The sequence below is a fragment of the Sphaerodactylus townsendi genome, linkage group LG04 (genome assembly GCF_021028975.2).
Source record: "Sphaerodactylus townsendi isolate TG3544 linkage group LG04, MPM_Stown_v2.3, whole genome shotgun sequence".
Taxonomy (NCBI): domain Eukaryota; kingdom Metazoa; phylum Chordata; class Lepidosauria; order Squamata; family Sphaerodactylidae; genus Sphaerodactylus; species Sphaerodactylus townsendi.
Genome location: NC_059428.1, coordinates 96,946,443 through 96,966,418, shown reverse-complemented (window position 1 = coordinate 96,966,418; position 19,976 = coordinate 96,946,443). Strand labels below are relative to the sequence as shown.

General features: G+C 40.7%; 1 protein-coding gene across 1 annotated transcript in view; it reads left to right on the top strand.

Moving 5' to 3' along the window:
- The window catches only part of LONRF2 (LON peptidase N-terminal domain and ring finger 2), a 51,199-nt gene that overhangs the window by 12,706 nt on the left and 18,517 nt on the right, over positions 1 to 19,976 (top strand). The window contains exons 2-4 of the mRNA XM_048493768.1: positions 16,573 to 16,691; positions 18,220 to 18,342; positions 19,246 to 19,407. Of these exons, the coding sequence (XP_048349725.1) occupies positions 16,573 to 16,691; positions 18,220 to 18,342; positions 19,246 to 19,407 (404 nt within the window). The remainder of the gene's footprint in view (positions 1 to 16,572; positions 16,692 to 18,219; positions 18,343 to 19,245; positions 19,408 to 19,976) is intronic.

Sequence of the window (19,976 nt, the reverse complement as noted above, 5' to 3'; positions counted from 1 at the left end):
CTCCCTCGAGCCCCCACTGCACATGAATGGAGCCATCGCCGCCATGTCTGGCGGGCCGGATAAATGCCTTCAGGGGGCCACATTTGGCAAGACGTGGTATTTATGGGGACCCCTGGTGTAGAACATCAAATGTCCTCTTGGTTGATAGTAATGAGATCATGAGAAGAAAGTTCTTCTGAGCCAACCGTGCACTCTAGGTTTGGCATTGGATCTTCAACAACCCAATGCAGGTTCAAACTACTGGCAATCTGTTTCAATCTAATTCTTGCATCCCCTCTCAGAATTCGGTACAGTTCTTCTAAAATGGACACGTGTCTGGCATGTTACCTTCTGCGCTTCTACTCATACTGAAGTGCCTTTGTTTTAGTATGGCACTCAACTGCTAACCATTTGTACCCACACACTGCCATCTGCTGCATGATGCGTTCGAAAATGTCAGTATTTCATTGAGTAGTGCACAAAACCTCCTGTGCTTTCTTCTCCCCCCGCCCCCAGATCAATCAGAGATCTAAAGTTTCCTTTTCACATGGGTAAAAAGTCCATGGCCAACAGTGGACTTGCTGTTTGCTTTTGGAAAAGTTTGTTCTCAAAATGTGTGACCAAAGTGGCAAAATAGATGCCCCAATGACACAATTCACCACTGGGCCCATCTGCAGTTTCCATGCACTAGAGACCCAGTGTGTTCATCCACTTTGGTTTGCATTCAAGCACCATTGAAGCATCAAACTATCACACTTCTTCTATGGACAAAGCACTCCAATTTATTTATTTATTTTTCGCTTGTATGGGGGAAAAGATACGGGGTGGGGGGAAATGGGCAGTATGTCCTCAGAGTGCACAGTTCTATAGTCCTATAATGAACAGCTTGTAGACGTTTATGGGAATTTGCAACATACTTGGCCATCACATTCCTACAGCATTTGGTATTTTTGTTTGAACTTGTGCGGTTAAAGTTGATATGCACAGATGTGTACTCCATTACCAGTGGAAAAGACCAGCAACTCTCCACAACTCCCTGGCCTTTTTCTGCAGTATCGGGCAGGTTATTCTAGTGTTATGTGTCCATTGGCACCAGCATTTTATTGCTAATCTTGCACCAATTTTGTTTTAAATTAGGGTGGGAATTGATTGGAGGGACGGAATGGAAATGGAGATAAGCAAGAATAGTGCGTACGAACAAGGGAAGGGTGTTTGGTAGGGTGGAAAAATAAAGGCTTTCAAGACAAACACACACTAAAAAAAACTAGCTTGAAAATTGATTGAAAAAACATTGCAGTAAAAGTGCTCAGGAAAACAATGGAGGAAAAATGAAAAGAAAATGTTTTCAAAATCAAATGAAGAAAAAGAAGTGTGGAATTAAAAGAAAAAAATGAAGCATTTGCGACAAGATATGTTGGAAATGACTCATTCGGAAAAGGCCAGAGATTAGTCAGCAACTTACTGTGCATCATATAACTGTTTAGTAAGTGGAACCTGATAGTTCACTCTTCAGCTGCTGCTGTTGGAAAGAAACTTCTACTTTGACTCAGAATTTGCAATTATATGTATACAGCATTGGGTCAGGGAAATACTGATATAGAAGAGGAAGAGGAAGAAGAGGAAGAGGAAAAAGAAGAAGAGTTGGATTTATATCCCCCCTTTCTCTCCTGTAGGAGACTCAAAGGGGCTTACAAACTCCTTTCCCTTCCTGCTTCACAACAAACACCCTGTGAAGTAGGTGGGGCATATGTATTCTTTAAAACACAGACCTTGAATGACTTCCATCTATCTTACACAGAAACAAACTATTGTCTTTTTAGCATCTCAATTCTTCCTGTTCCAATGATATATACATAAAATGATGATGGAAATATGTCTTGGAAGAAAATAAATGCTAAAAGAAAATCCCCAAAGGAACATTCTGCAAAAAAGGTGATAGGAAAAGTGTGACACTCTTTGAAATGGTCAGTGCACTTCAAAGTGTTTTAGCAATGTCTCATTAATGGAACGAAAGCTGTATGAAACACCTGTCTCTGTATTTCTTTACTCGATATTGGACCAACAGTGAATGGCATCCAGTTTCGAATGGTAATGGGAAAGGGGCCTTTCTCTTTCTGAACTGTACTAGTGCCCTACAGCCAGACTCTGGATCCACTGGAATATTTCTGTAGGTGGTATTCAATTTTCTTAGCTCCCTCCCCTGTTACTGCAGTCCAAAAAGCCCCCCAAATGCTGCTTCTGCAGGCGGGACTGCTCAGGAGTGGCGTTTTTAAAGTGCCGCAGAAGAGGGAGGAGAGTTAGTCACATTCACAGGCAGAAATTCTTCTGTCCATCAAAATTCTCCAGTGGATCTAATGCACATTCAGTCTTCATTATGATCTGTGTCTAATGTTACAGCTTGAGAGGTCAGAAGGCTTGTCACACTGGAATTTAGAGTTTTTTATTTCTTTGAAACTTTTTTCATCTGTGACAGTTCCCCCCCACCCTTTTGTTCTGTGCCTTGTTTTCACAAGCAAAGAGAAGAAGGCTAAATAAAGAACCTTATCTAAGACTGTTTCTAAAATACCACTTGGGAGATGGAAGTGTTATATAATTTGCTCCCCTTTCCCCTTGATAACCTATATAAAAACATTGTTTCCTTGGTAATGGATAGATGTCCCATATTTTATGGATTAAAGATCACTGGCACACTTTGATCTCACACGCTTGTCTTACCCTAACCTAGATATTAGGAAATTTCTAACATGTATATACTAAATTTAGTAGTGCTGTTTAATCACCTGATAGAAATGGCTCCCTGTTTTTCTGGAACAGTGTTTTTAATGATGACTTGGAAATAAAAATATGTCTGAGTACCTGGGCAATGCATATACTAGTTCTTATTCTCTTATTATTCACACAAATCAAAGAATATGTAGGTTCTGTCAGTAAAACTTGTTAAGTGCTTTAAAGGTTTATACCACCTAACAGTGGTTGAAAACTGGCAAGGGAGTAAAATGGTAATTGTAGGAGTTTAAAATATGAAACCCCTGTGGGATCTCAACCAGTTCTGCAGGGCCTTCGAGACAGAGGCCTCTTCTGCTCATGCAGAATAATACACATTCAATCCACTTTCAAAATTGTTTGAAAGTGGATTTTGCTATTTCTCACAGTAAAATCCAGCTTCAAAGTGTATTGAAAGTGGATTGAAAATGCATTATTCTGCATGTGCGAAAGGAGCCAGAGAGGTTCCACCAGGCTTTTGATTGAGGCTATGTATTCCATCTTGTTGGCCTTCCAACTATCAACTGTTATCTGTTCAACTTGCCCAGGAAGGATAGTGCACTCCCCTATCACTTGCTGTAGTCTTTTGTAGTGTTGTTACAGCTTCAAAGTGAATTAAATTATGATGTGAGGCTGTATATTAACATGTTTGCTTACATTGCCAGATATATAAATAAGAAGTATCCTTGGAGGAAAACCTGTCCTACATGACAAGACATACTAAAGTCAAGCCATGAACCTCTCAGTTGGCAGTTTAATTCCTCATTCCTAGACCTCTGCTGTTAACTCTAATGTGAATGGTCTAGTTGAAGTTGTAAGTACTACTGAAGTCATCTCTAGCACTTGCATGGGGAATGGATCCTCGCTGCTATTAGCAATGTAGATTTTTTCCTTTAAAAGCAACCATTTGAACTATCAAACGTTATCGTTTAAATATTAACGAGCTCACAATCTGTCTAGCCTACATACATAATCTTATGTATTACCAGCTCTGTTACTGGACTGGCAGGAGAAATAGAAAATCCACAAGCACTCAAGGAAGCCCAGTGGAAATCAGTAGGCTTCTCTGACAAGTAGGCATACACTTTTATGTTGGATACACTAGCTAAATATCAAGACAGAGTGAGACTTTCAGATCATTTTTTAACACACACATTAATCTTTGACTTTATTGGCCTCACTCTTAGCCTGTGCAATCCTATGTAGCTAATTGGGGGGAAGTCAGTAGAAATCAGTAGCATTTATTTCTGAGGAAATATGTTTTCCTCTTCAGGGAGGGGGCAAAAGAGAACCCGCAGGAACCCTCTTGTAAAGCAATAGCAGCAGCTAAGGACTGAAGAGCTGTTGAGGGCATTCCTGCAGCCAGGCACCAGGAGTTCCAGACATCCAGAGTCTAGATCCTGCACCTTGCCTTTTTCCACACTTGCCAAGGACGAGAAAACAGTGAGCTGTTGCACTCATTCTCATTATGGACATCTGTGTGTGTTCCAGCTTCTTCTGTTTCCCAGGAAGAAAGGAGAAGCTACTGGAAATGGACAGTGTGCTCAGCTGATGATTTAAATGTTCACAGCAATATATAAATGATAAATGATTCCTTATAATTTCAGTGTTTAAATATTAATTGTTTTACGTTAATTCTGATTCTCTGTTGCTTCAGAGGATTGCTCTACCCAACTCTGTTCTTTGACAGGAGAGAACAATGCTATGTATTTTCACATTTGGCACTATTATTCTCTTCTGTTTTAGCTCTTAGTGTTTTTTGACACATTCTCCAGACTTGTTCTGCTTTTCTAGCTCCAGGTTTTTGTTCTAATCTGTTAATTAGATTATTATGCCAGAAACATACTCAATTGAGGATGAAATATAAAAACTCTTTATTTTCTAAGTGTTCAGGCCTGTCGAACTTCCATAAGATACTTTCCCCTTTAAATAATGAGGATCCTGCACATTGTGCACTAGTTGCCAATTTATTATTAGATATTATAGAAACTCAGTGAATTGCTTAGAGTTGCAAATTGTATTTTGACTTTGTTATTTTTGACTTCTTATATGCAACCCTTTTCTTTCTTTTTCGTATGCCAATAAAGGCTGACTTGACTTGACTATTAATTATATTTTATACCCCCCTTTGTAGAAGGAGATCAGTGTGGACGACACTACTGAGGGACAACAGTTTAGACAATTTTTTAGAAAACAATACCTTTTGATAATTTGTTCAGAGAAATAGTAGCAGGGTTTGAAAACTAAAGAAAACAATACATTGTAAACACTAGAAAACACTTAAAAACAACTGTTGAACAATTGTTTTAACTATATGCATGAACTTAGAGTTAATTTTCAATCTGAAATAGCTGGAAGTTAATATATGATGGGTAATGAGTGGTGTACTTTGTTTTTGTATTTTTTCTGTGTGTGTTTTGTCTGTTTCATTTGTGTGAGCATAAGAAAATATTACAAGAAAAGAAAGAGATCAGTGTGGCATATGTGGTTCACAAAACCCTGTGAGTTGGGTTCAGCTGAGAGAAAGTGGGTGCCTTAAGATCCCAGTCAAATACTCCATCTACTACACTGAAGTGACCCTCATCCATCTGGAAATGATCTCCAGGTTTTTTTAAAAGTTAAATCATGGCCTAAATCTCTAAAGCCAGGTTTTACCATGACTTGCTGCATCCAGACATGACATCACAGTCATATTTAATTTATTTGTCAGAAGTTAGCAACATTTTGCAGTTGCCTATCCAGATGCAATTTTGCAGTCGTTTACTCTAGACCAATTTGAAAACTCAGGACTGGAAAGATTGGTAGATAATAATTCATTCTGGTGAACAGATGAAGTAGGCCCGTGCAGATGAGAATGTGGAAAAAGTAAACGTTGACAATATTGGCTGTTTTGGAGGGTAGTCTCTGTAGCGTGATATACCATTCAAGTCCCAAAATCCCATCCTCCCCACTTTCTGGATTACCTACCCAAAAGTGTAGTGGATTTTGCTTCAGTCAGGTATGTTTGGCAAGGATGGCTGCTCGTCACTAACAACATTAACAAAGGGTCCTGTGACAAATTTATTGTTGCGTAATCTTTTATGAGCCTAAGCCTAAGTTGCATAATCTTTTATGAGCTAGATATATATGAAATATTACCTCCAAGCGGCAGAAATATATATATTTGATAAAGTGGGCTCCGACTCGCAAAAGTTTACTCAGCAACAAATTTCTTAGTCAGCTGCAAACTAATTCAGCAAAGAGGCTGGTGGCATCTTAACAGATGCAAGACAGCTACTTTTCTGGAATTTGTATCTGAAATAACATTGTGGTGCTTCTCAGTGACAAAAAAAAATGTCTTTTAGTTCTTTGTGCTGCTTCTTTTCCATGAAGATAACTTGTTTCTGTGAAAAAGAAAAAAAAAGAATATAGGCTTAAAAATACCCCAAGGATTGAACGTGTGGCACATGTTGAAACTGGATGATGTGACCTTTAGAAAGGAACTGATCATCCCACTCCCTTTCCAAAGCAATTGTGTATCAAATTTGCTTGTCTCTGAAATCTGCTAAAGTAGTTAGTGCACATTCAGAGGGAAAATATCACAGAGTGGGAGTTAACAGTTACCTAGAGATTGTCACTAGCTTCCCTCTTTGAATGTTACTTTAAAAAAATCCCTCTAATATATCACTGTGAACTAACCAGCAACCTTTTGTTGCTGAAGACTGAAACTTTAAAAAAATAGTGACACAGTCTGCGGGCATGGAGGAGTAGCCATCACCCTTTCACTACACTTGTTCTTGTAATTTTTTCCTCTACAAGTTTATGTCCTTCCTCGTGCTTCCTCTTTTCATTGGGCATACTAGTACGGCAGCACCAGGGAAGATTCCTATTCACTCAAGACCCCATTCTGCTATTTGTGGAATCCTAAACACAGGCTTCAGTGGACGTAGAACAACGTACCTGAGATTTCACAGTGATTAAAATGGACTGTACAGAATCAGTCTTAAGAATGGCAGACCGTCATTCCACGATGTGTTTTCTCAAATTACAGGGACAAAGGAGGATGTGGAACATATAGCTTAACCACAAGCAAAAGATTTCTGCTACTCTTAACCTGGTTTCATTATGTATGACTAATCTGCATACCTTTCCCTTATGAAAGGCCTAAATAAAAAGAAACACTAAAAAGCTTCTTTCTCATACACCCAGCAAATGAGTTTCTTTGATGGAACAGTCAAGAGAGCCTGTACCTGTGATCTTAATTCCTGGGCAGAAACATATGGAAGAAGATGGTACTTCAGATTCCTTGATGCCAAGCCATGTAGGGCATTAAAACTCAAAACCAACACTTTTAGTGGGGCTCCGGAACAGATTGCTCGCCAATGTAATTGCTGTAGTGGTATCAGAGTCATGTTACTCCTGGTAGTTGCCCTTGATCAGTGGAGTGGATTTCAGTAGTCCAGTCTAGATGACACGTAGGCCCTTTCCCCACGGGCCTTTTACAGCATCCTGGGGACAGCAAAAACACAGTCCCCAGGGAGCTGTTCGCATGGGGGGGTGCAGCGAGGTTTTTTGGAAACAGCGGTTTCCAGCCGCTGCCTTGCGAACGGCAGCGGCTGGAAGGCGCCATTCCCCCTCCCCTTTCCCAAACGCCTTACCGTGTCTTCCGGCCTCTGGTGCATCGCACAGGCCAGGGGACACGCCCCCCCTGCCCTGTGACTTTCGAGCTGTCGCGCAGGGCAGGGGGGGCGTGTCCCCTGGCCTGTGCGACGCGCTGGAGGCCACGGTAAGGCATTTGGGGGATGGCGCAGCCTGTGCGGATGCTGCGCCGTCTTCCCCGTCGCAACCGGGACCATTCGTGCGAACGGTCCCGGAGGGGTTTGGATCGGCGTCATGTACGCCAACCCAACCCCCATCATGGCTGTGCGGAAGCGGCCATAGGCATGGATCACTGTGGCTAGATCTGATTGATCTAGGAACAGATGCAGCTTGATGCTGCATCCAAAGCTGGGCAAAAGCACTCTTGACCATCTCAATTACCGGTATCTGATTTTCTAAGGTAACTGCTGTGTCAAGTAGTACTCCCAAGCTGTAAACCTTTCAAAAGGAGTGTAACTTCATCCAAGACATTGGAGATATGAAATCCTGTTCAGTTAATCTAGAGAACCTCTTTCTTGTCAGGATTAAGTTTCGATTTGTTCATCCTCATGTAGCTACTCAATCCAAACGCCTGTCCAGAACATTGCCAGCATCCTCAGAATTAGATAGGAAAGAAAGGTAGAGCTGGATATAATTAGAAGAAGAAGAAGAAGAGTTTGGATTTATAATTAGTTTTATTATCATTTTATTATCTCTGACCTATAGGCTCATTCCACACATTCAGAATAATGCACTTTCAAACTGCTTTCAGTGCTGTTTGAAGCTGTGCGGAATAGCACTTGCAAACAGTTGTGAAAGTGGTTTGAAAACACATTATGTTGCATGTGTGGAAGGGGCCTAAGTCTCAGCTGCCTTGGTGGCCCTGACTGGGAAGACAGGCAGAATACAAATTCTTGAAATAACTGAACCATGGTTTTATTTGTTGTCTGAACTGAGATAGTGTTATACTTGCAGTATTTTCATTTTGCCTGCATGCTTGCCTTACCCATAGCTAGAGGAACTTTATTAAAATATTCCCAAACTGAGTCTCTTTTATGTCCTGCTGCCTATAGGTTTTCTCCTCCAAGGAGAGAATAATATGACAAACCTCAGGCTATACACACAAAGATCCCAGACTTGTGGAGTATTCTACCCAAAAGGTTTCACTTTAATTTTTTCTATTTGTCCCTCCCTCCATACACTGAGCTCTTTGTGTAGATCTGTAAACTCAGCACTTAAGGGGTCAGGAGTTGATTCTGTGTGCATATATTTTCTAAGAAACAGTGGGGCTTAGGTCTTTTTTTCAATTTTGTATATTTATTTTATAACATTTTTTGCTGTGAAGAGACATGTTACCTCTGCAGCCACAAATTCAATTTTGTAAAATGTGAAAGCAAATATCTGTGATAATATCTTCTAGATAGAAAAATTGCCCAAAGCAATCTTACTGAAACCTCTGGAAGAGCATGACATGAATGGATTAATGGAATTCAGTTACCCCAAAAATTAAACATTGCATAAATATACAGTCTCATGCAACACAATTAAAACCTAATCCTCATTCCATGATTAATAATTTTGGGCCTATAATGTATCTTAAATCTTTAGATAGATTTTTCCTCAAAAAAGAATTTCATTTAAAAATTCAAATTAAATTTTAAAAATTGACTTAAATCAAAAATATCTGACTTAAAATTTAAAAATCCAGTTTTTTTATTTAAAAAATGGTTTTTATCCACCCTGAAAACAAGACTTCTTAACAAGTGCAGCTCAAAATTCCTGACCATCATGGCAAGCTTGGGTAGGCCTAGTGTATCAGGCCCAGCACTTGTGGTGGGTCATATGGTTGATCTGACTTTCTTTAGTAGCAGTCTGAGCTGTTTCTGGAAACTGTTTACTCCAACCAAGACATTTTCTCTTCTTCATTCTTCTGTCTCGCAGTACAAATAAATTATTATTTCAATTCTAAGCCTTAATATAAACACTCATTTTTCAAATAGGAGACCAAACCAATCCTTACTTCACTCCATTTCTCTTCTGCTCCTTCAGCCTTTTCCACTCTTTTTTAAAGCATGTGTGGGGTAGTCTTTGCTTACTCGTTTGAATGAATCATTCCTTTGATTAAAGTTTGTATTTTTCTCCCTGAACCTTTACAAGGGTGGTGAGCAGTTAAGACTATCCATAAAGGTCAGGTTTTCCAGACAGCTGATTTTGGCCAGTTGATTTTGCTTTGGGGTTCTAGCATGGGGAATTCAAATGGATAGTTGACACAGCAGTTCTTAAGTACTTTTTCTTACACTGTGAGCAATGAAGCTATTTAGGTGATCCTTAAGGACAAACAGCAGAAAGGTCATGATGATACAGCTGAATACCACTTTATGACGGAGAAAAGCTCTTCTCTGCTGATTTGTATGATCCTTGTATGTGAAAGAATTTCTACCGTGTAGAGTCTGTTTAACTGAGACCCTTGAGCTCACAATAGCGTGCTGTAACAGTTTGGTTTATTTAGTGATTACTCAGTTCTGATTTGGAATCTGCTTAATGTGACCTAATTTTTAGCGAAAATGTCCAAATCTGGCAATTGCATATTTGACTTGGATGAATTTCAGTTGCTGACACCTGAGATTGTGGACAGCACGCTTGGTACTGTCACTTCTGTGTGTCCATTTGATCTAGAAGCATGTCGTCTGTGGCTTGTTAAATTTAATTTTGTTTTGTCAACAGTATACAATTGATGCCATTTAGGGTCTTTTATGAGACCCCTGCTAAACAAGCCTTCTCTTGAGCTCCTCATTTTGGAGAACTATTGACCAGTTTCAGTTCACCTCTTCTTCACATACGGGCTTAAGAGCTGCAGGGGATTTTGGAAGAGACTGATAGAAATGGAACTATATAATCTGGTTTTCTCTGGAGCTTGGGCCACTAAGTGCTTTGGTTAATTAATGTTCTTTACACGGGGAGAGATGAGGAGAAGGGGACATGATTCTATTTGATTTTCCTGAATCTCTAAATAGTTTTTGGTAACATTAACCATTGAATTCTTCTAGGTCACTAGTGCCAATTGCTGCTTGGAAATACTAATTTCTGTTAATTCCATGGCTACTCTGGACACTTGGAGCTATTTCTTGTGTGGGATTATCCTCAGTTGGTGGTACCATATTTCCCATGCTTTTCTAACATCTTTGTGAAGCTCTAGATGAGAACTTGTAGTACAGTGAGGTGATAAATATGCCCAGCTTTCTTTCTGTACCAGCCATTAATGGCTCAAATTTCTATTTAACCACGAATCTCTCTTAGGGTTGTCAGATGCATACCAGAAACCCCTGGGACACTTTGAGGGGAGGAACAAGGGGGAAAGGATGTCATTGATGTATCTTCTGGCCATTTTCCAGTAATCTGGGCAGTGATGCTTTGCTGCGCTCTCTGAAGAGTTATGACTTATTTTATTGTCATTTATTTCTTTGGAGCATCTGTATTGGTGAAGTGTGTAAACCTAAGGGGAACAAGGAATTTTTACCTATAGCCACTTCAGCAGAGAAGTCGGGTCACCTTCCAGAATACTTTGTAAGGCTTATCAAAGCTGAGTGGCAGAAGCCTATGTCCAACAGAAGTTTCCCAGTTTAGCCAAGAAATTATACAGCCTGGGAAACCAGGCTATGGAATTGCTGCAACTACCCTTAGTAGATGCTCCCATAATAGCCTTAAAATCCTCTTACTATCTGTACATGGTATGGGCACTATCAAGGACACCCTGTACAGGAAGACAGACTTTGCACCAAAAAAGCCAGTGAAGCATTGGCCCTAGTCATCAGAGCCTCAGCTGTGGCAGCTCTAATAGCAAGAGCCTCTATTATCTGGCCTCACAAACTTATTCAACTCATTCCACTAGACAATTACAGAATTCTAAAGACATAAGCAGAGTGTAAAGGGCAGTCTCTTTCATGGCAGATGCCTCTGTTGACATCATGACCTATGAGGTTTGTGCCATGGATCTGAAACATCTAAACATATTCATCATCCATAAAACATTCCAAATGGAAACACTCAGTTCCATGAAGAAAGCAGTGCTCCCAGGTGCCTTCGTGATGTCAATAGACCTTCAAGAGACATACCTGCACATCCCCATCCTCTTGGGACACAGATGGCATGTTTATTTTGTCTACGATAACACTTCAACAATACCACTTCAAAGGCCTGCCCTTCGGGTTGGGGTCCGCACCCAGAGTCTTCATCAGAGTTCTAGTCACTCTTGTAACCTTAGCATGCCAGAGAGGTATTCAGATACACCCATACCTCAACAGCATTTTCACATGTTCTCCATCCAAGAAGACAGCAAAAAGGCACAAAGAGTCACATCTCCAGACTGAGTATAAGCGTGGAAACAAAATGTTGGTCTTTGATCAGAGGTGCCCAGGTTAAAGTTTCTCTCTTCTTCTGACTGCCGCACAATCATTCTCTGCCTATTTGGGTGGTTGTGAAGTTAAATGGGTGTGTATCCCACACACATCTAGAGGAAGTCTGTGATTATAGGAAGATTTTATCACATTTCCATTTTTCTAGAAGTCTTGTAAATGCCATTGACGATGTATTGCTGCTGACAAGATAGCCGAAAATTGTTCCAAAGACTGAGGAGATTGACTTGGATGGACATGTTGTTTAGTTCTGAATCTAATGTTGCATGAGTTTTACCTTTCAAAAGTGAGAAGAGCAGTGTGGTTAAGCAAACGGACTTGGATCTGAGATGGAAAAGCGTGTTCAGCCATGTTTTCCCGTGGCAGAAAGAGGAAGCCAGACAACTTCAGTCTTGCCTTCCATCAATGGAAAGAGAGTAACAATGATGTGTATCTCTAGAGCCACCATGAAGTGGAATGAGTGAGAGAGTTTATAATTCCCGTTGAAAGTCTTTAGACAATGAAGAATAGTAAACAAAACGAAAGTTCAGAATGATGTTCTCTTTATCTAGGAATCAGCAACAGTGTCAGATGAAACTGGGAAAATCTGTCGGCTCTCTCTTTTTGCACTCTCCAAAAAAGGAAATACAGTACTGCAGAATACATTTGGCAACAGACGGAACTACAGTGTAAGCTTTGCTGGTGCCAGGTTTTTTGGCTCTGTGGCATTTAAAAATAATCTGTCTTGGGATTTTGCTATGCATGCCTCCTAAATTTAAACTCCATGGCTGGACTGATAGCAATATTTTAAGTCAGATGGAAACTGTTATATGATTAGCAGTTATTTTTTTCACATAAAAGGGGTGGGTGGGGAGGGATGGGTAGGGAGGGATGAAGCCAGTATTCTTGGTTTTAAGATGCTTTTTAGTGCTTGGTCAAACTTGTTTTGAGCTGTTCTTAATATGTTTAATGGTTACCTTTGTCACGTAAGTATTCTTGGTAAAATGCCAGCTCCTTTTAAAACTTGGGTCGACTGTTCTTTATTTAAAAATATTATACCACATTTAAAAATGTTATACCACATCTCACACTTATGTAAGACTTGTTGAACCGAAGTTGCAAGACTCCCCAAGCACGTTAGCAAAGATCAGGTGTGACGTGTGCTCTAATGGTGAAAAGTGTTGCTAATTTTTCCCTCTATTTTGCTGTAGTGCGTAACTTTGCTGTTCAGTGAGTTAATATGTTGGTAAAGAAGTTCGAGTTGCTATTTTGTCTTTCTTTGGTAGTAGAAAGTAGAGCATAAAAGTAGTTGTACTTACTCATGAAAGATGTGACTTTTCCATGCTGTTCCATGTTCAGACTAGCTTTGCAGTATTACATGGCCAGTAATCTGTCCAACCTCTGTACTCTAAAAGTTGTCATGTACCCTCAACGATTCAGAAAGCTTATAGCAATATGGAATGCTAATAGAAGGTTTTGTCTGTTCTCTTCTGTTGCATAAAAACTTCTGGCATCCCGTAATGTCCCTAAGATATTATTAAGGACACCCTGCCCATTCCGTAGACAAAGTTTCTATGTCGTTAGGAATGATATCCTTTGGCATTCCTGACTGGAATATTGTATGTAAGTGTTTTCAGTTTAGAGGCCTGCTTTTTGCAATTGATGCTGACTACCCTTTAAATAGAAAACTCCTTGAGTTAAGAAAAGAAATAGCTGTTTCTTTACAGGCATACTCTTATATGGTATACTTTTAAAGACAATTTTTAAAAAAGTTTTCTTTCTCCCCCGCCCCCTTTTCTAATGAGTGGAACATCTGGTCCAAAAAAGTGTTTAGAAACTGAAAACCTGACAAGAACTGTATTGAAGCTGTTCAGCGGTTTCTTTCAGTATTTTGTTATCTACTCCTTCCTCCCCTTCAGCATGCTGCAGGGTTTCCAGGTCTCTTGCTGGGGTGACAGTCCTGCTGGCATTTTGGACTGCCCACTGACATTATTGGTATTGTGATATAGCTTCATGTTGCTCTAGGAATTGCCTATGATTTACAGTACATAGCCCCTCACCTAGCATGCCGTGATTGCATTATGCAGTTGTAGATGGGCTTTTGAACGGAAAGAGGGTGCCCAGGACATTATTTGCTAAAGGGTTGCCAGCAGAACAAAACTGATGTTGCCTGGCTCCTCTTTACTTACGTTGGCATCTTTTACAGTCTGTATAAATAACAGCAGAAGAGAAAATAACTGTAAAAAATTGCTAGGCATTTAGATTTTTCTGAAAATTATGTTCTGGGTGATGTAAATCTAAATTATATAAATCCAAAATAGTAGTAGAATATGTGAAAAGTAGTACTAGTCTGTTAGTTTGGAATTTGCATGACAGGATCAAGAATAACCGAATGCGTATCTTGTGTGATATTCCTATTGATGCTGTTTATCTGTGTCCTAGATATTACACAACTCTGATACTATATTGAGGATCCTATGTTTTGCACTTTGGTAATTGCAGGAATGTTTATGAGCTTCCTGGAACTTTTATGAGCCAAGATCATGGAGAAATGCCATGCCAAAGTGTTCTCATGTTTGTATTTCTTAACAATGTGATGTCACACTGACCAAGACATGATTTTTTTTAAAAAAAAAGTTGTCCTGGAAAGACTTGAGTGTTTAGTTGTTCAGTTAAAAATCTTAGCTATTTTCAAAGTTAATGTTATGAAAAAATAGTCTTGGATATTTACAGTATTTTGGTCAGTGATGTGGAATGAAAAATTCTCCAGAAAATTTTCCACTGCTTTATTTTTTATGGAGAATTTTCTGTCTTGCGTATGTAAATATAGTTTTATTTATTTAAAACATGTATTAGTCACCTTTCTCCCTTGCAGAACTCAAAGCAGCTTGCAATATTTAAAAACACTTATTAAAAATGTAATAAAAGCAACTATTTTAAATTTTACAAAAATTGTAGTTTAAAAACTCCAATGAGGACTTCTGATAATAAAAGCTAAATGTAATCCTAAATAAAACTGTCTTCAGCTGCCTCCTGAAGATAAACAATGAGGGGTCTGGTATACCTCACTGGGGAAGTTGCTATGTAATTGCAGGGATGTCACAGAAAAGGGCATCTCCCTCTCTCATGTATCCACCAAACAAGCATCTTTAATTGTTGTGACAGTCAGGAGCAGTGTCGAAGCTATAATGGGGACATCCGGGGACATTTGACCCGGGCGCACCCCAGTTAAGTCACGTGGGGGTGCACAATCGCAGCCCACACCCCCCCTTCCCCCTCGGCCTGCCCCTGCCCCAACAGACTGCTCCTGACAGAGCTGGCTGACAGAGCAGTCTGTTGGGGAGGGGCCAGGCCAAGGAGGGAAGGAGGCCCAGCCCTGCCAGGCTGCCTGAGACCACCACAGCACCAAAGGTAAGTGGGGCGTGGGGGAGGGGGCATGGCCTGGCCCGGCAGAAGTCCTCCCTCCCTCCTCCCCCACCCCAAAAGCCCAGCCGGGCCTGCAGGGCCTGGCAGAAGCCCTCCCTCCCTCTTCCCCCGCCCCAAAAGCCCAGCCGGGCCTGCAGGGGCTGGGCAGAAGCCTTCCCTCCCTCCTCCCCCACCCCAAAAGCTCAGCCAGGTCTGCTCTGGGCAGTGCCAGCTCTCAAGCCCACCCCCACCCCCAGCCAGCCTTCTCTGCCCATGGATCACAGGATCCATGGGCAGACCCAGCTCTCCTTGCCCCACCCGCCCCCCAATACCCTTTGAAATTACCTGGTGCAAAAAAATTGTTTGGTCATGATGGGGGAGGGTGGTTGCCTGGCCCCCCCCGCAAAACTCAAATTCTGCCTCGGGCTCCATTCTACCTAGCTACACCTCTGGTCAGGAGAACATATCCCTGCAATCTTAATTTCCAGGAAGGCTATGAAAAAAGATGGTTCTTCAGATATCCAAGGCCCATGTAGGGCTTTAAAGGACAAAACCAACACCTTAGGAGTGGTCAGTGTAATTGCTATAATATTAGGTCATGTGCTTGGGTAGTTGGCCCTGACCAGCAATCTAGTCACAGCGCTTTGCACTAGCTGCAGCCTCTGAACATTTTAAGGGTACCACCCCAGGTGGGGTACCTTGTAATAGTCCAGTCTAGATATAACTTAAGGCTTGGATCACTGTGGCTTAGTGTGACTAAGCTGGGAAAAGAACACAGTTGACACCTCAGCTGGAGCTGGGTAAATGCACAGAAGCTGCCTGGTTAAAACTCTGTTGAATAGCACTCCCAAGTGGCAAACCTAGCCTTTCAAGGGAGGTATAACCCCATCTAAGATGGGGGAGGGGAGGGAATCTGAAGTCCCTGGTGTGCCTTTTTGCCAGTTCAGAGAACCTCCTTCATGTCAGGATGAAGTTTCAACTTGTTCACTCTCATTCAGCCAGTTACTGACTTCAAGCACCTGTTCAGAACATTGACCTGTTGTCTGCAGTTATCAGACTTCAAATCAATCATGCTGAATAACCTAAATGTGGGAGATGAAATGTGGACAAACCCCAGCTTGTGGACATGGTGTATTTTGTTAATATTTAAATTTTGCTAATATTTATTTATTTATTATTTAAATTTGAATTGGACAACTTTCACATTCAGATTTGTCCAGAAAACCATACCACTGATTTCACAATATTAATGATACAGCTTGAATGTCAAGCAGAGTGAACTATACTTGTATGAAATGGCTACGTTTTGAATCTGTCTGTGCAAATACAATATTTCTGCTACAGAGGATCTATTAATTTTGCATATTTATTCCGTTCATTCAGATGTTTCTAATAATGTGTATTTCTTTTGTTACAGCTTCCTGTAAATGTTTATTAATAGCACAACGAGCAGAACTCTGTATAGCTATGAAGAATTATCAGCAAGCCCTTTACGATGCAGAAGCCCTCTGCCGAAATAAACCCCACTGGCCTAAGGTATGACATTTCTGATCTGCTGAAAAACAAAATTTGAGATGTATAAGAAAGAGGCTTTGTGTGTCTGGGAGGACACAGGGAATTATTTCTAACACTGTGAAGGATTATATTTCTGCATAAAAAATAAAGCATGTGGTAGAACCATTCAATTCATCAGGTAAGCCTTTTCTATGCTACACTGTTTGGCTTGAAAGTTGGTGTTTTTTTTTTTCCTATTGAAGCATACAAACAAAGGCATTGGTTTAGGTGTGATGGCAGGTCACAATTTGCTCCTTTAAGGAAGGAGCTTCAGGCTCATTTGTGGGAGCTCTTCTCCTTATTCCATTCCTCTTGAATGTGATGAGGTAACTGGTTAATCCAATTTTGCATCAAACCATAGCTGCTGTTACATCTGAACCCAACAAGCTCAATTTGCACTTGCCCTGCTGTGATGGAACTTTTTAATTTTAATAAATGTTTATTTTGTTCTCATGCTCACGAACCCTTACTATCTCTATTGAGATTTATAATTTGTTGTGATATCATATCCACTAATTATGATAAATCGCTTATTTTCTCAAAAAAGTCAGAAATATGCCCCACTTATCAGGCCATCCAAATTCTACCCTCCCCAACCCTAACCCACACCTTCTCATCCTCCTCCATCCCAAACCTCACATTCCCACCCTCCCTACCATTACCCATTACTTCCCACCACCCCTGCCCACACATTCTAACCATCCCACCACACCATGCATTCCCTTTTAACCCTTCCCCCACCCCAATCCTCACCTTGTTACCTTCCCACCATTCCTACCCATATCTTTCAACTCTCCCACCACTCCAAGCCTTCTCCTTCAACCCGTCCTCCACCTAACCCTCACCTTGCCACACTCTCCCACCAGAACCCAGAACCCTTACCTTTCCAACCTTCCCCCAACCAAAGTCACTCAGTTTCCTCCTACCTCAGTCCACCATCCAAGTTTCACCTTGCTGCCCTCCCCCAACCTAAGCCACATCTTTCCAAACTCTCCACCCCCAAGCCAACGACTCAGAATCGGGTAAGTGACACAGATCGCAGTGGGAGCAGGGGGTGGGGGCTACAGCCCCACTAAAGCCCATTATGGGGGAGATTCTTCCTCTTCCACCCTTTCCTCAGGCCCATTGCATCTACCCTGGAATGAGCTTTGCTGCTAATATATAATATATTATACTGCACTATAAATTTGTACATTTTTGTATTTCTGACACAATGAGGTGGGCATAGCCACAAAGTGGAACTAGCCACAAAATGACTACCACACCATACCTTCAATTACACAGTGAAGATCTCTGTGAAGTAGTAGTAGTTGCCAAAGCAATTTAAAAAAAAATCTGTAGAACAAATCAAATCTCCATTGGTCAGTCAGAAGCTTTGCTGGGCAAAAGCCCCCTTTTTTATATCCCCTTTTTTATAAAATGAAAAGCTTTTTAGAATTCATAGATTATTTGGTAAATACATTACAGTTCAAGGTCTTTGTGCTGAAATAAATCTCTTACATGTATACAGGGTCATTATGTGAAAGCAAAAGCTCTTTCTGGATTAGGAAGGATTGAAGAAGCATTGAAGGAGTTTCTTTATTGTGTTGCCTTAAATCCTGAATGGAGCTCAATGAAGATGGAAGCCCAAAAGGTACACTAATTGTACAAAGTTTACCTCTGACCTACATTGTGTGCTACATTTGTAAATGATCATTTGACTAACTGATTCCATGGCAGAGTCTGTGTACAGTTTCAATGTTAGAAGTTGACTACCTGTTAACTTGTTTTTATTTGGGTGATGGTTTGTGATATTACCCATGAGGGAATATTGTTGCTGTGGTAACTTAATTCCATCTAATGAAACACCTTGGTGGTTTTTATAATTGCACAGTACTTAGGACATTATTATCATAACTGATCTGCAACCGGCAGCCCTTGAGCTACATTCAGCTTGCCGAACAAGGAAGTGTCCTTGTATTCTCCAGACTTTCCCTTGCATCCAGTCGTCAAGAATACTCACAGTTTATGTGAGAAAGCAATTCAAGAAGCATGTTTCCCAGTTACAACAAAGGCTATAGGGATGGGCTTCCACAAGGCATTGTCATGCATTTTGCATGATATCTTCTGGGTTTGTTGTGTTTTTCCCCAGACTTCCTTTCCTCCATCTTGGGAAAAAGTCATTTCCCTGTGGAGATTCTGTTGCTTCTCCCTACCTTCTGTGGCTTCAAATGGTAGCACAACAGGTCCTTGTGCGGAAGCAACAAAAAAGGGAACATGAAGATAAATGATTTCTCTGGCGTCTTTTCTCTCCTGCTTGTGGTCTCTTCTGGCAACTGTAGCAGTGATTGTGTGGGTGGGGGGGGGGGAGAGAGGAAGTTGCGATGGATTGCGTTCCATTGCTCTCCTTCTTGTACCTTTGTATGATCAAACAACTGGTTATACATGGTGTGTATATAGTAATTTATGCAGTACTTTTAGTTTGCAGATTATCTGGCACATAACTTGTTTTATGTAACAATACTCTTACATTTGTATTTTTTCTTTCTTCGTCCAGATCATGTGTGAGATGTTTTTTCCGGCCTTTGAAAATGTGCAAGATACTCTAACAACTCCTTTTTGCAATCGGACCTCTTATACAAGGTTGAAGCCTGCATTTCTAAGTAGCATAAATACCCAGTCTTCTGTAGAGGATGGGCTAACTGAAGAGAGCTCAAAGGTAAAGTTTTGAACAAACATACTTTCAAAAAGAGGAGGAAGGGGATCCTAACCTCTTGCTTAACTTTGCATTACTGTGACCTTTTGCTGTTTGTACTAGTTCAAAGCACATCGTGCAGAAGTGCACTGTTTTCCCAAGTGGAATAACATGAGAACTAAAGTACACAAAATAATACAATGTTTCTCAAACATACTTCGTGAATGATGGTGAATGGCATATTCACTACCTGTTGCGATTAAGTAATTAATTTTCCAGTTGCATCTAAAACATACAAGGGAAGCTTGCAGTTCATGCAGGCTCCACTGAAGTTGAAGAGTAGGAAGGGAAGGTACATACTAGACATTATGGGGTTCCAATAATTACACACATGGAGCTCTGAAGGAAAAGCTGTGGGGTTGATTTTTATGTTGAAAAATCATCTGCATATTAATTGTAATTGAGGCATCTGGAATTAGCAGGCAATATTTTCCCTGGCATAGATCCAGTAGTCTGGCAGAGATCCAAGTGTTGTCATTTTTAAGTTTCTGTTGTGGACATTGAAGGTGTTTATTGCAAAAAAAAAAAAGTCT